Raw genomic sequence first — 13,236 nt, 5'->3', positions numbered from 1 at the left:
TTTCTTGCATTTTAATTTCATTCTTAGATCTTTAATTGAGCCACATTTTATTTTTGTGAAACACGTCAACAGGGCTCCACTCCCGTAAATGTAATTTTGCTCCAATCTGGCTTGCAGGACTTGCGGTAGTTTTAGTGAGCAACGGGGGAAATGGCCACCTAAAGACACACGCCTTTTTTGGCACCCACACTTGCTCCGCACTGGATATAGAGTGCATGACTCCAGTCTCAAGCGAATTTTAAACTCTCAACTTAAAAAGGAAGAAACAGGACACAAACGTGGCTTCTAAAGTCAGCAACACAAGAACACAAGACAGAATTTAAGAGCCCCCCAGCGCCACGCCCATTTTCAACCTCTCGCGACGCTTTACGTCATCCGAGAGCGTCGGTGGCCTACGTCGCGCGGGCCTTCGCTCCGCGGTGCTGTCTCACCGGTGAGGTCGAGAAGCCGGCGAGTCCCGTGCTCTGTCGAACCTGCAGCCCCCCGCCTCCCGCCACCATGGAGTACCTCATCGGCATCCAGGGCCCCGACTATGTCCTTGTCGCCTCCGACCGGGTGGCCGGTAGCGATATTGTCCAGATGAAGGACGGTGAGAGGAAGCCCGGGAGGCCCGGCGGGGCCCGACTGTAGGGGGAGCGGGGAGGGAGTTCGGGGTGAGCTTGGGTGAGTGAGTACCTGGGAGGTCTGGGAGGTGAAATCTCTCCCACCTCGACCGGTACTTCCTTATTTTGGGGATCTAGGGGGCAATCAGACAAACTTAGGCCTTGGCGTTCGCTCTTCTGGCGCTCCTAGGTCAGTGCTCAGCTCTGGCCTAGGTTAAACGCTTGCTAAGCGAGAGATGGCTGAGGAAATTTCAGTTTTTTAAGTGTTTAAGCGCGTGCGGTCAACCAGGCTTCCTAGATCACCCCCCCCACCCCCAATCTCTGGTAAGTGTCTTGGTGTCACTACTAATGAAATTAGTTTGCTGGCATCCTGAGGGGAGTTTCCTGGGGAGTGAAACTGGACTAGAAACGTGCATCTGCTGCCTGTCCCATCTCGTGTCTCAGTGCTGGTTTTCCTTTTCCAGGTGGCTGGAGCCCTGTCACTTTTTACGTGACTGTAGTAGTTATTTCGAAGTGTCCAGATCTCATCTGTTAAATCTTGTTACTGTTATCCAATTTCACAAGCTTGTTGGGAAGATTGAGTGAAAGTTGTTCTGTGCAAATATTTAGCACAGTGACATACTTGATAGTAATAATGCAAAGTACTTACATATTGGGTGTGGTTTTATCCTTGACATTAATTCATTGAACCTTTGCAGATAGTTGCTGTTATATAGCCACTTTACAGATTTTAGTTGAGACATAGACGGTAAGAAACTTGCTTAAGCCCGCCCACAAATAGCAGAACCACTGCTAAACCTATGCAGTTTAACTTAATTGACCCCAGATTTTGACTGTTAATCTTCAGAATCCAAGATTCTGTGTTATCGTGATTAAACAGATGTTACGTTTGCTCAGTGATTTACCATTCACTTCACAACTAGGTTTTAAGCACTAACATGCTAATTTGGGCACTGAGGGGTAAAGTATGGCTTTTGTCTTAAAAGCAGTTATTATTTAATAAAAGACTAAGATGCTTGTACAAATAATTCTAACACAAAAATGCTGCATTTGAAAAAGTTCAATCAAGTGTTTCTGTTAGTGTAAAGAAAAAAGATTGGGCCCTCTCTGGTGGGCCACTGCAAGCCAGTGCAGCACCAGTTCCATCCCTGGCCAGGGAGCTGACCCACATGGCCTGGCAGATGTCTCCTGACCTTCCTGCTGCTCCCCTCAGCAGTGTATTTCAGTCAGTCTGCCTGTTCTGCTCCCCACTCTGCCTCTGGTAAAGCCTCTCACTGTCCCCATACCTCTGGCCTATACCCCAGTTCTGTGTGCATAAATATATAAAATCTTTAAAAAAAGAAAAAAGAGGGGCCCTCCCTGGTGGCGCAGCGGGTTAAAGCACAGCACTGAGAATCTGAAGCCACTTCCGCATGAGTTCGATTCCCGCCTGCCCCGGAGGAGACCACATGACGTGGCAGACCTCTCCTGACCCGCCCGCTGCTCCCCTCAGCAGTGTACTTCGTCGATCTGCCTGTTCTGTTCCCCACTCTGTCTCTGGTGAGGCCTCTCACCGTCCCTGAGCCTCTGGCCTGTACCCCAATTCTGTATGCACAAATAAATAAATCTTTAAAAAAAGAGGCCCTCCCTGGTGGCGCAGCGGGTTAAAGCACAGCACTAAGAAGCTTAAGTCACTTCCAGACGAGTTCGATCCCCGCCTGCCCCGGAGGTGACCACATGGCGCGGCAGACCTCTCCTGACCCGCCCGCTACTCCCCTCAGCAGTGGACTTCCTAGATCTGCCTGTTCTGCTCCCCACTCTGTCTCTGGTGAATCCTCTCACCCTCCGCAGCTCTGGCCTATACCCTAGTTCTGTACAAATAAATAAATAAAATCTTTAAAAAAAAAAAAAAAAAAGGAAGAAAGAAGAAAGAGAAAAGATTGGTAACCCAGAGGCAGAAGAGATTGTTTCTGGGTATAGCGATTGGGGAAAGCTTTGGGGGCAGATAATAGTTAATCTTGGGTTTAAGGGAAGAAAAAATCACTAAATCTGGGGTTACCCAGAGCATAAGAAAAGTGGGGAAAGTGTCCACCAATGCTTTGGTCAGTGGATAGGCATCTGATTGCTTGGCAGTGACCACTTGGGGAAATGGAAAGAACTCCAGGGGACTTTGGATTTTGTTTTTGTTTTATCTGAAAAAGACTGAAAGTGGTTTGTTAAAAAATCTATGATATAATTGTTTCTCAAATCAAGTTACTTTATGAAATTGAGGTTTTATTTGTAAGACATGGCTGTCCAAAGGACTAAATTTGTTTTGAGTAAATCTCTCCATTTTGACATTTTGAATGCTAACACATGCAAGTGATTTTAGAATGAAATAGTGTCTTAAGTACAGCTAGTACATTTACATGCAGGTGATTTTAGAATGAAGTAGTGTCTTAAGTACAGCTAGTACATTTACAACTGTTCTGTTTTATCACAATAATATGTGTTAAACACTAGGCAAAGTCAAATGTGCTTCAAGCCTATTCATGTACATATTACTTCTAGGTGTTAAAGGGAAAGCAACATATAAGGTGTAATCCATAAAGGGGTATTAGACATTAAAAAATAAATACTACAAAATAAAGTAGTTTCACTCATAAATACTAGGTTAGTTTTTAAATTAGTGATTTCAGGAATAAACTCTAAGGGTTCTCAGAGAAAAGAAAGGTGAATTTAAAATTCTTGAAAATTGGTTGGAATTAATTCCACAACATTCTCTAATTTCTCTCTAGTCTATTCATTTAAACAATTATTAATAGGAGTTTTTCATGTATCTTTCGTTTCATGAAGGAACTTGGGTAGACTAAATGCTGAAAATGAGTAGACTTTTGGGATTTTTTAATGTATATAATGAGAATGTTATTCCAATCAGTTTTTGGTTTTTCACTTTGTATACTACAGAGAAGATATTTCCCACAGATTGCTTGCTTATTGAAGTGGCTTAACTCTTCAGTTTAGTTGTGTAGTACATTTAATGTCTCTTGTCTTCTGGCTTATATAAAATTGTTTTTAAATTACTCAAGATATTCCAGTCCATATAGGATACCTTTTTTTTTTTTTTTAAGATTTATTTATTTATTTATACAGAAGGGTACAGGTCAGAGGTACAAGGACAGTGAGAGGCTTTACCAGAGACAGTGGGGAAACAGAACAGGCAGATCAACAAAGTACACTGCTAGGCCCTCCCTGGTGGTGCAGTGGGTTAAAGCACTGCACTAAGAAGCTTAAGCCACTTCCTCATGAGTTCGATCCCAGCCTGCCCCGGAGGTGACTACATGGCGTGGCAGACCTCTCCTGACCCGCCGGTACTTTATTGATCTGCCTGTTCTGCTCCCCACTCTGTTCCTGGTGAATCCTCTCACCCTCTGTTCTGCTCCCCACTCTGTTCCTGGTGAATCCTCTCACCCTCCGCTTCTCTGGCCTGTACCCCAGTTCTGTATAAATAAATAAATCTTAAAAAAACAAAAAAACAAAGTACACTGTTGAGGGAAGCAGTCTGCTGTGCCATGTGGGTCACCACCTGGGTGGGGATGGAACTCACACTGTGGCAGCTGCGGCCAGCTTGCAGTGCTGTGTCCTAACCCCCTGCACCACCAGGGAGGGCCCTCTTTTTTTTTTCTCTCCCTAAATTTCTATAGCATGTATAATCTGAATTGTGTCATCTAAAACTGAATATAATAATATTGTTTGTATAGTTTTCCTTACTTATGGATTAGGTAGGAGTAAGTGATATAAATACCATTTATACATTTGAAACATTTATACATTTAAAAAGGGAAGATAATTTCCTCAAATTCAGAGGTCCAAGCCAGCCCATAGTACATCCAAGGTCTATTGGGTTCTAGTCCCATTGACCCTCCACAGTATTACACACTGAGTCCTTTTTTTTGGTCATATATGTGGGTCTTACAAGTTTTTTTTTTCAGTCAAGGATTGAAAAATCCTAGAACTACATAGACTGTTTCTTGTACAGCACAAGGAGCCATTCGCATCTATAACTTTACTTTTACATCCCCTTCACTACTCACTGGGCATACAATAGATGTTTCAAAAATAGCTTTGATTTTGTTATCACATTTAAAATCAAGAGTGTAATGCCTGGAATTTTAACTTTTAAATGTGACAGATTCTTTGTAAGCAATTTTTTCCCCCAAAGATCAGTTTTTTTCTCATTTTGAAAAAGAAAAAATAAAAATTGCCCATATTAGTGCCTCTGGTGAGAAGTTAGATGCCAGTGGCATCTTAATAGGCTTCTGTTCTATTTCTTTGCATAGGTAATATTTATGTGAAAAATATCTTCTTGTATTAACAAGTATGAAAACTAATAGTTTTTTAAAATTGCAATAGCCTGTAACAAAAAAAAATGGGTTGTGGTTTTTTGTTTGTTTCTTTGTTTGTTTAGTTTCAAGGCAATATCTTCAGGCACATTTTGTGTTTTTGTGTGTGTTCAGTCTAAGAAGCCATATTACTGGTGCCTACAATTCTGAAATTGTAAAATACCCAGTGGGAACATTTTTCAAATCCTATTAGGGATTTTGACTTTGTAGAAGCTTTCAAACAGGAAATATGTCTCACAGTGAAGATTATTCAGCACTATTTGAAAAATGAAAAGTGAAAGTGAGAGTAAAACATCTTTAGTTTTTTTCTGAGGCTACAGTCTGAATATGGAGTTGTCTTCCTTAGGCACTAAGTGCTATCCCAGTATTTTATCTATCTGATCTGAATGAGTCTGGTTATAATCTGAATATTAGAATTTTTTAGATATTTTTTAATAGCTTGGGGTTAGAATTTTTGCTTTGTCAGTCATTTAAATTTTCTCTTGATTTCAAAATGAGGTTTATTTACTTTTTATATTCTTTGTTTTTGTTGTTCTTTCTTGAGATGGCATCTTAATTGTATCATTGGTGCTTTCCATAAATTTAAATACAGTAATATTTGCATGGTAGAGACATTTCAGGATTTTGTAATCTTGAGCCTAAAGATAATGGTCATTTTCATGATTCCTTCAGATTGTTTTTTTCCTTGCATTTCAATTGCTTTAAAATGTTTTTAACTGTGTTCTCAATTGTCAACTTCCATATATATACTCACCAATTAAAGTTGATATTAATAAAATATGCTGATGAGTTTAATATGGAAAATGAAAGTAATTAATACAATTGCTTATTAAAATCTTATAAGAAGAGTAGAATGTAAAATTATTGAATATAATAGTTAACAAACCTACTTATTGTCACCTATATATATAAGATAGTACGTTTTTGGTAATTTCTAAACAAAGCATTTTTTTCTTTGAGCAGATCATGACAAGATGTTTAAGATGAGTGAAAAAATCTTACTGCTTTGTGTTGGAGAAGCTGGAGACACTGTACAATTTGCAGAGTACATTCAGAAAAATGTGCAACTTTATAAAATGCGAAATGGTGGGTAATACTTAGAATGTAGCTTTTGTTGGTTTGTTGGGTTCAGTTTGAACTGAAAAGACTGTAATGGGCACCTATGTGTCATATTTTTATCTGAATCTTCTGTTTTTAAAACCTTATGTAGACCACCTTATGATCCTAAAGGTTTTCTACAAAAATCTCAAAGCAGAAAAGGAACCATTATAACACTGATATTTATGGGATAAAACTCATAGCATCTTGGAGATGAACATGGTCATATCAGATTTTTTAAGTTAGATATTTCAGAGGATATGATTCAAGCTAAATTATATCTGAATATCAAAGACCTAAATTGATCTTGTTTATGATATTTTTTATTATCCTCTCTGAACCTTTATTTCCTTATCTCTGAAATGATATAATATTATTGAATAATATATATGAAGATGTTTTGTAAACTTAAAGTTCTTTTTTAGTTACAGGAGATTTAGTGTGCAATAAGAGGCTTCTGCCTGGGCAGCTCTCTTTCCTGCCTGTGACTATGCTGGTTCCTCTCATTTTCTTTCTCTTTTTCATAATAACCCTGTCTTTTTAAAATGTTTTTAAAAGGGGTAAGGGAACCTCCCTGGTGGCACAGGAGTTTAAGTCTCAGCTCTATCACACTATTGCCACCCATCACCAGCCACCACTTCAGCAAGCAAGAGTTTGATCTCAGCAAAAGTTTGACCCCTGCCAGGGATCCCCTCAGCAGTGTATTTCAGTAGATCTACCTGTTTGGCTTCCCACTGTATCTGGTGAATCCTCCCACTCACCCCTCCTGCGACCTCTGTCCTACACCCCAGCTCTTGTATGTATAAATAAGTAAAAATAAATCTTGAATAAAAAAGGGGAGGCCTTTTTAGCCTCTGTAGGTATTTGTGTAGTGTGTCAAATTAGGATTTTTGTGAGTTATTTTGTGAACTCTCTACCTAACGCTTTTGCTGTTATCAGGAAAGCCTCCCTATCAAATAATACTAAGCACCAGCTTACTAATCCAGTAAAGTTTGAGTCTCTGGCAGGAAGAACCTTACTATCCAGTCACTTTCTTTACAGTTTAATACCTCTGTTAAATGGTACTGGTATAAGGTGAAATTTGAATATAATTTTATGTGTAAAATTATTAGAAAGTATAGTTTTTTAAAATAGGAGGTTTAGTGACATACATTTAATTCCATAATTTTGAGGACCTCATCAATATTAAACATTTTGCCTGGTACTACCAAGAATTCAAAGATGAATAAGATTCATTCCCTATCATTTAGACACTTAGAGCACATGGTACTTAAGTTTAAGCAAACTTAGAATACTTAAAGAATTAAGTTATAGTGGACACTGCATTACTTCACTGTTCTGTCATGGGAGATGAAAGATGAGTTAATGAGTTAAGAGAACTTTCTTGTTATATAGGTTAGGATCTAAAGTCAGTGGGTTAAAAAAAATTGTGTATGGGTAAGCCTGCCCTTAAAAATCCCTTAATACCTATCAAGTATAGTTTCACACAATAATTCCAACACATGTTAAAGTTCAAAAACTAAGCGAAGGAGCAAAAAGAAAAATCAGTATACAGGTGGTTAGACACTAGTTTTCTGACTTTAAGATACTGCCAGTTACTTAGTGGTGTTTAGTGGATTAGGTAGAGAATAAAAAAGTATTCCTGCTTATCTAGAGTTGCTTTAATATGCACTAGTAGACTTGTAATGAAAATGAAATTCAGTAATATATGTGCAAACTCTAGCATAGATTGTGAAACATAATAGCTGTTCAATAAACATTTGTTAAATGTAACCTGAATCTTACCTGATGTGTCATTGGTGTTTGAAATGTAGGAAGAAATAACTTCACATGCTGTCTATCTAAACTGGCATTTTCTATGTGGGGCTGCTGAGTTGTGGGTTCTTATGTCTTGGCACTACTCCTCATTTATTGAGTGAGTGTGTTATTGAGTGCACACCTGATGCCATTCCTCTGGGCCATAATTTGTTGGCATTCTCTCTTAACAACTTCCATATGCAATAGAGTATTATTATTAACTAGTCACCATATTATACATTATATCTTCATGGCTTACTTATTTTATAACTGGAATTTGTACTTCTCACAGTTTGCCCTTTCCTCCCACCTACCTTTCCCTGTCTCTAGCAACTACCAGTCTGTTCTGTGGAGATGGTCTTATTTTTAAAATGTTGTAGATTAGTGATGGAAACATTCTTCTTCTGACTTGTACTTTTGAAAATCTTAGTATACTCCTTAGTAAAGTTACTTATTTAAAAACAAAGTCTTACAAGGCCCTTCCTGGTGGCGTAATGGATTAAAGCACAGCACTGAGAAACTAGAGCCATTTCAGTATGAATTCAATCCCCACCTGCATTGAGAGGACCCATATGGTGAGGCAGACCTCTCCTGGCCCTCCCACTGCGCCCCTCAGCAGTGTACTTCGTCATTCAGCCTGTTCTGCTCTTCATTCTGTCTCTAGTGAATCCTCTCACTGCCCCTGCACCTCTGGTCTGTACCCCAGCTCTGTATGCACAAACAAATCTTAAAAAAAGAAAAAGAAAAAAAAAACAACCTTACAAAGTATGACCCGAAGGTTGTCCTAACATCTAGCTTTCATTCTCCCAATATTAGTTATAAGTTTTTAAAAAAAAAAAAAGCATCTTAGGGCCTCTTTTCTTGTTCAACACCAGTGTTAATTGTCCCCTTTCCTTCTACAGAGGAAGCCATAGTCTGTTGATGAATGAATAACTTAAGCAAGACTGTACATTCTGTCTCAGAATAGTTACCTTGGTTCTGTTTTGTGGCCAAGAATTACAACCAATTACAACCACAGCTGTTACAGGGGAAGAGGGACAAGAAGTGGGATTGTACTTTTCATTTTGTATCTTTACACACTCTCAGTGTACAAAGGATAGTGGGCTTTAAGAACTGGTATAGTACAATGATTTGGGGTATGACTAGTTCTGTTTCTTCACTTTAAGTATGGCTGTTTATCTCTTGTACCAGGTTATGAATTGTCTCCCACAGCAGCAGCTAATTTCACACGTCGAAATCTGGCTGACTGTCTTCGGAGTCGGGTAAGCAATACAGCAGACAGCTTTTGATAAGAGCAGAAAAATCTGTGTTTCCTTTATTTCTGATTTTACATGAATAATGTTTTTATCCTTCCTGAGCTTTTCCCATTGCTACTTAATTCATTCTTTGGTCTCTGTATTTATTTTTCTCTTTCTTCTTAGATGCTCATTAAAACCCAGAAGGCAGGCATACATTTCCAGAGAATTTGAATGGAACACACCAACACAGGGGCCTTTGACAACCTGTAACTTTTTTTTTCAAAATGGTTTTATAACAAGCCATGTTTCTTAGTTCCTGTGATTAAAGGTGCCTACACTGGGTTGTAGGTGAACCCTTGAAAAGAATAATTCAGGTGTCATGTTGAGATAATCTGTGTCTTTCTATGATGTTGCCAAAGTTCACAGAATTGCTCCTTTTAGTGTGGTCTTACTCGCTATCTTAAAGCTGTCTCTGTTCATTAACAGCATGTAAAAGATGCAAAATTAAGTTCATTGTTGAATGTATAAGAGACTGTAGGAAGTACCAGTGTGGCTGCTAAAGGTCTGTATTACTCCCTTCCCACAGGGACTAAGTAAATGGAGCTGTGCCATGTGACCTTACCCTCTGTGCCTGTTTACTCATCTATGACCTCAAGATAACTTCTTAACCCCACAGGAGTGCTAGGAAAATGAATGCTTGTAAATCATAATATTTAGCATTCATATGACTTTTGCCCAGAGCATTTTTGCTCAATAATTTAATCTACTTAAGATTCCACTGAGACCTACGGTAGTTAATTCTCTGTCACCTCTATGTAGTGAAAAGTATAAAGTGGCAAAGGGACTAGCTGCAGGTCGCACAGCAGGTCAGTTAGAGGTACAGCAATAGTGCTATAATTACTTGGCTCTTCTGCCCTACATCAGTTTCCTGGTTTTCCAGTTGTGTTTCTAGAACAACAGGGCTGTTCATATTTTTTATTATGGTTGTAGTTTTATTTGTATTTGCTTAAGCTGAGTTATGACAGAAATCTAAACCAGCTCAGGTATTATATTTTTTTAAAGTTACTATAGGTCTTTAAAGCCGTTTATTTTCTAGTTTCTAATGATACTTCACTAAGAACTTCTAAATTGTCTTTCTCAAACGCTAGCTTTGAGAAGACTTGTACAAGAAGACTTGTACAACATGAAGGGTGATGAAATTTGAAGAAAAACTATGGGCTGGAAGGAGGAGGCAAATTTACATATATTGTTTTGATCTGGGTGAAAGATCAATTACCTTTTCTTATTGCCTTCTCTCTGAAAGAAAAATAAGTCAGATAGGACCTGTACTGCCAACAAGATGTTTCTGAGGTGTTTAGTAAAGGGTATGCTGCGGCTTTGTTGTGCAAAATCTTGTTTTGACTTGTTGGGCAGAATTGCAATAAGAACTCCAGTTTTGTGTACAATAAACACATTATCATAAGTGCTGCAGATGTTAAGTGAATTAACTGGTGTGCTCTATCCAGATGCAGAACATGGGTTAATCTTCTGGCAGAATGTTTGATGTCTTAACAAATAACTATCCCTGTAGACAGTGACATGGGGCTCTAGTAAATATTGACTGCTCTCCTTGCTTCTGTGTCCAATCCTTTCTCCCCCATCCTCCTATCAAATAAGCTGTTATTTCTAAAATGTGAATTACACTTTAAGTCATTTTATTCTGGGGAGAGAAATGATAGTTTTTCAGTCTTCCTAATAAGTAGAGTCACTAGATTTGGTACATTCACACAGATACCACTTGGTACATAAGATTTATTTTGGGCAAGCTAGTTATCTTGCATAATTTTTTGTCTTTAGCTCAATTTATTTGATTTCCAGTATACTGTGTGTATATGTGTGGGTGTTATTTGCTGGAAGGATTTTTTTTATTGCAGAGTATTTAATGACCCATATGTAAACTGATTCCTTAAAATGCAGGTAGTTTAACAATGTTAAACACAATCTTTGGAACTAGACTGCTTGGGTTTAAATCTCTCGCTGTCTGATATGCTGGCTTTGTGATTTTAGACAAATTCTAAGTTTCTTTACCTACTTATATTCACCTACTTCATAGAATTATTATAAAGATTAAAGGATGTAATTGTGTGAAGCTGTTAGCAAAGTGTATTGCACACACACACTAACTAATAAAATCACTTTTGTTTTTGTGTTATTACTATTTGGTTGAAGAAGCAGTTTAATAGTTTTCTTTCCTATGTGATTCTTTAACTCTGTTATGGGTGATTCTTTGTTGCACTATTTTAGTTGAAGTAGAGAGGGAGAGGACATTAAAAGTCAATATTTATAAGTGAATATATAGACTAATGTTGATCACCTGTTATTTCCTAGGCTTTATTTTAGATTGATAGTCCCACATGAGAGCCACTAGCCATTTGTAGTTGTTTAAATTTAAATAATTAAAATCATATAAAATATGAAATTCAGTATCAGACTTTGAATGAGAAACTCTTGTTCCTTTAAAAAAAAATTTGGTTCCTCAGTCACAGTCATATTTTAAGTACTCACTGACCACATGTGGTTAATGTCTACCATGTAGTCATTGCAGGCACGGACCATCATCATCATAGGAAGTTTTCTTAGTGCTATTCTGTATGCTTATATATGGTGTATTTGGAAGGGCACTGCTCCAGGAGGTATAGCTCTTCTGTTAGTTGGAAACCTTGGAGAAAGAATTTGATTGGATTATTTTAATGCCTTCCAGCCCTAAAGAGCATAATTTGAAGATCTATATCAAGACCATAACTGTATTTGAATTATTTTTTTAAGGTTTATTTATTTATGCATACAGAACTGGGGGGCAGGCCAGAGGTGCAGGAGCAGGATTCACCAGAGACAGAGTGGGAAGCAGAACAGGCAGACTGACGAAGTGCACTGCTGAGGGGAGCAGTGGGTGGGACAGGAGAGGTCTGCTGCGCCATATGGGTCACCTCCGGGCTGTGGATTGAACTCGCACTGAAGAGATCATGGCTCGCTTCTAGTGTTGAGCTTTAACCCCGTTATACCACCACGGAGGACCCTATTTGAATTAATTTTTCAATTAAAAGGAAAAAATATGTAGGAAGGAATTTTAGATATTAGTTACTTTCAGAAGTACCCATATCTTGTCCTAATTTTGAGTATGTTTGGTCTAGTTAGTAGAATGGTATAGTGTGCTCCTGTCCTGGAAGAATCTTGTTGCTTGAGCCTTCGTTCTGACCACTAGAATTACAGCCTTGGGTGGCTGGCACCTCTTTATCAGTATCACTGTGGTCATGTGACTTTGAGAACAGATGGCCCAGGTGAAATCTTGACTTTGCAGGTCTTATCCCCTAAACACAACCAGTCTTTGTTACATGTGATTAAAATGTCACTAACAAGGATAATTTCACATGCTTTTTGGCAAATGTGGTTAGCAGGATGTGACATGACACAGCACTGCCTTCTTCCTCCATGTGCCATCTCCCTTGAGGCCTCATCTCCTCTCTTTGCCCCCATCTCACCCATGCCCAGGCTTGCCTTACAGCTCACCTGCTCCAGATGGGCGGCACAGTGGGAGGACACTGGCAAAGGCAGATGTGTTTATTTTCCGGAGACAAAATGTTGTGCTGCCACAGATGGCAGTGCCTTGGAGCAAATGGCAGCCTTTGACACTGCTGCCACACAGCCTGGGCATCCTGACAGACAGAGCTGGCTTACTTTTGGTGATAAGAAAATCGGGGGTGGGGGGTGGGGAATTAAGATGTATATTACGAAACTGCTGGAGTTTCATTGCAAGCAGCAGTTCTTCTAGACCCAGAGTTCTTTTCGCAGTTTCGTCCCCACCTGACCTCAGTTAGCTAGTGAGTGAACTACAGATTTTTACTACAGGCTGAGAGTTCCATATTATATGTCTTAATCATTTTTGTCTCCTATTCTTAATGGGACGTAAGGTAAAAACTGAAAATATATGGCTACACTTAGACCAATGCTCAGTGATATTGCCTAACATGTATCCCTTTGGGTACATGGGATCAGGGATGGCTTGTAGCTGCCTTATACAAAGGTCTGGGAACATATGAAACCTTGAAGTTAAGATGCATTAATATGACAACATTTTGTGTTGATAGTGGTTTTTTTTTTTTT

The 13,236-nt window shown here is 38.8% G+C and overlaps 1 protein-coding gene across 1 annotated transcript in view; it reads left to right on the top strand.

The window, feature by feature from the left end:
- Positions 1-383: 383 nt before the first annotated feature.
- Positions 384-13,236, top strand: part of PSMB2 (proteasome (prosome, macropain) subunit, beta type, 2) — a 28,014-nt gene continuing 15,161 nt past the window's right edge. The window contains exons 1-3 of the mRNA XM_004678785.2: positions 384-589; positions 5,927-6,049; positions 9,050-9,120. Of these exons, the coding sequence (XP_004678842.1) occupies positions 499-589; positions 5,927-6,049; positions 9,050-9,120 (285 nt within the window). The 5' untranslated portion in view covers positions 384-498. The remainder of the gene's footprint in view (positions 590-5,926; positions 6,050-9,049; positions 9,121-13,236) is intronic.

Source organism: Condylura cristata, unplaced genomic scaffold (assembly GCF_000260355.1).
Source record: "Condylura cristata isolate star-nosed mole 26May11 unplaced genomic scaffold, ConCri1.0 scaffold00008, whole genome shotgun sequence".
NCBI lineage: Eukaryota > Metazoa > Chordata > Mammalia > Eulipotyphla > Talpidae > Condylura > Condylura cristata.
Note: the sequence above shows the minus strand (reverse complement) of the source record. Positions and strands in the feature narration are given on the sequence as shown.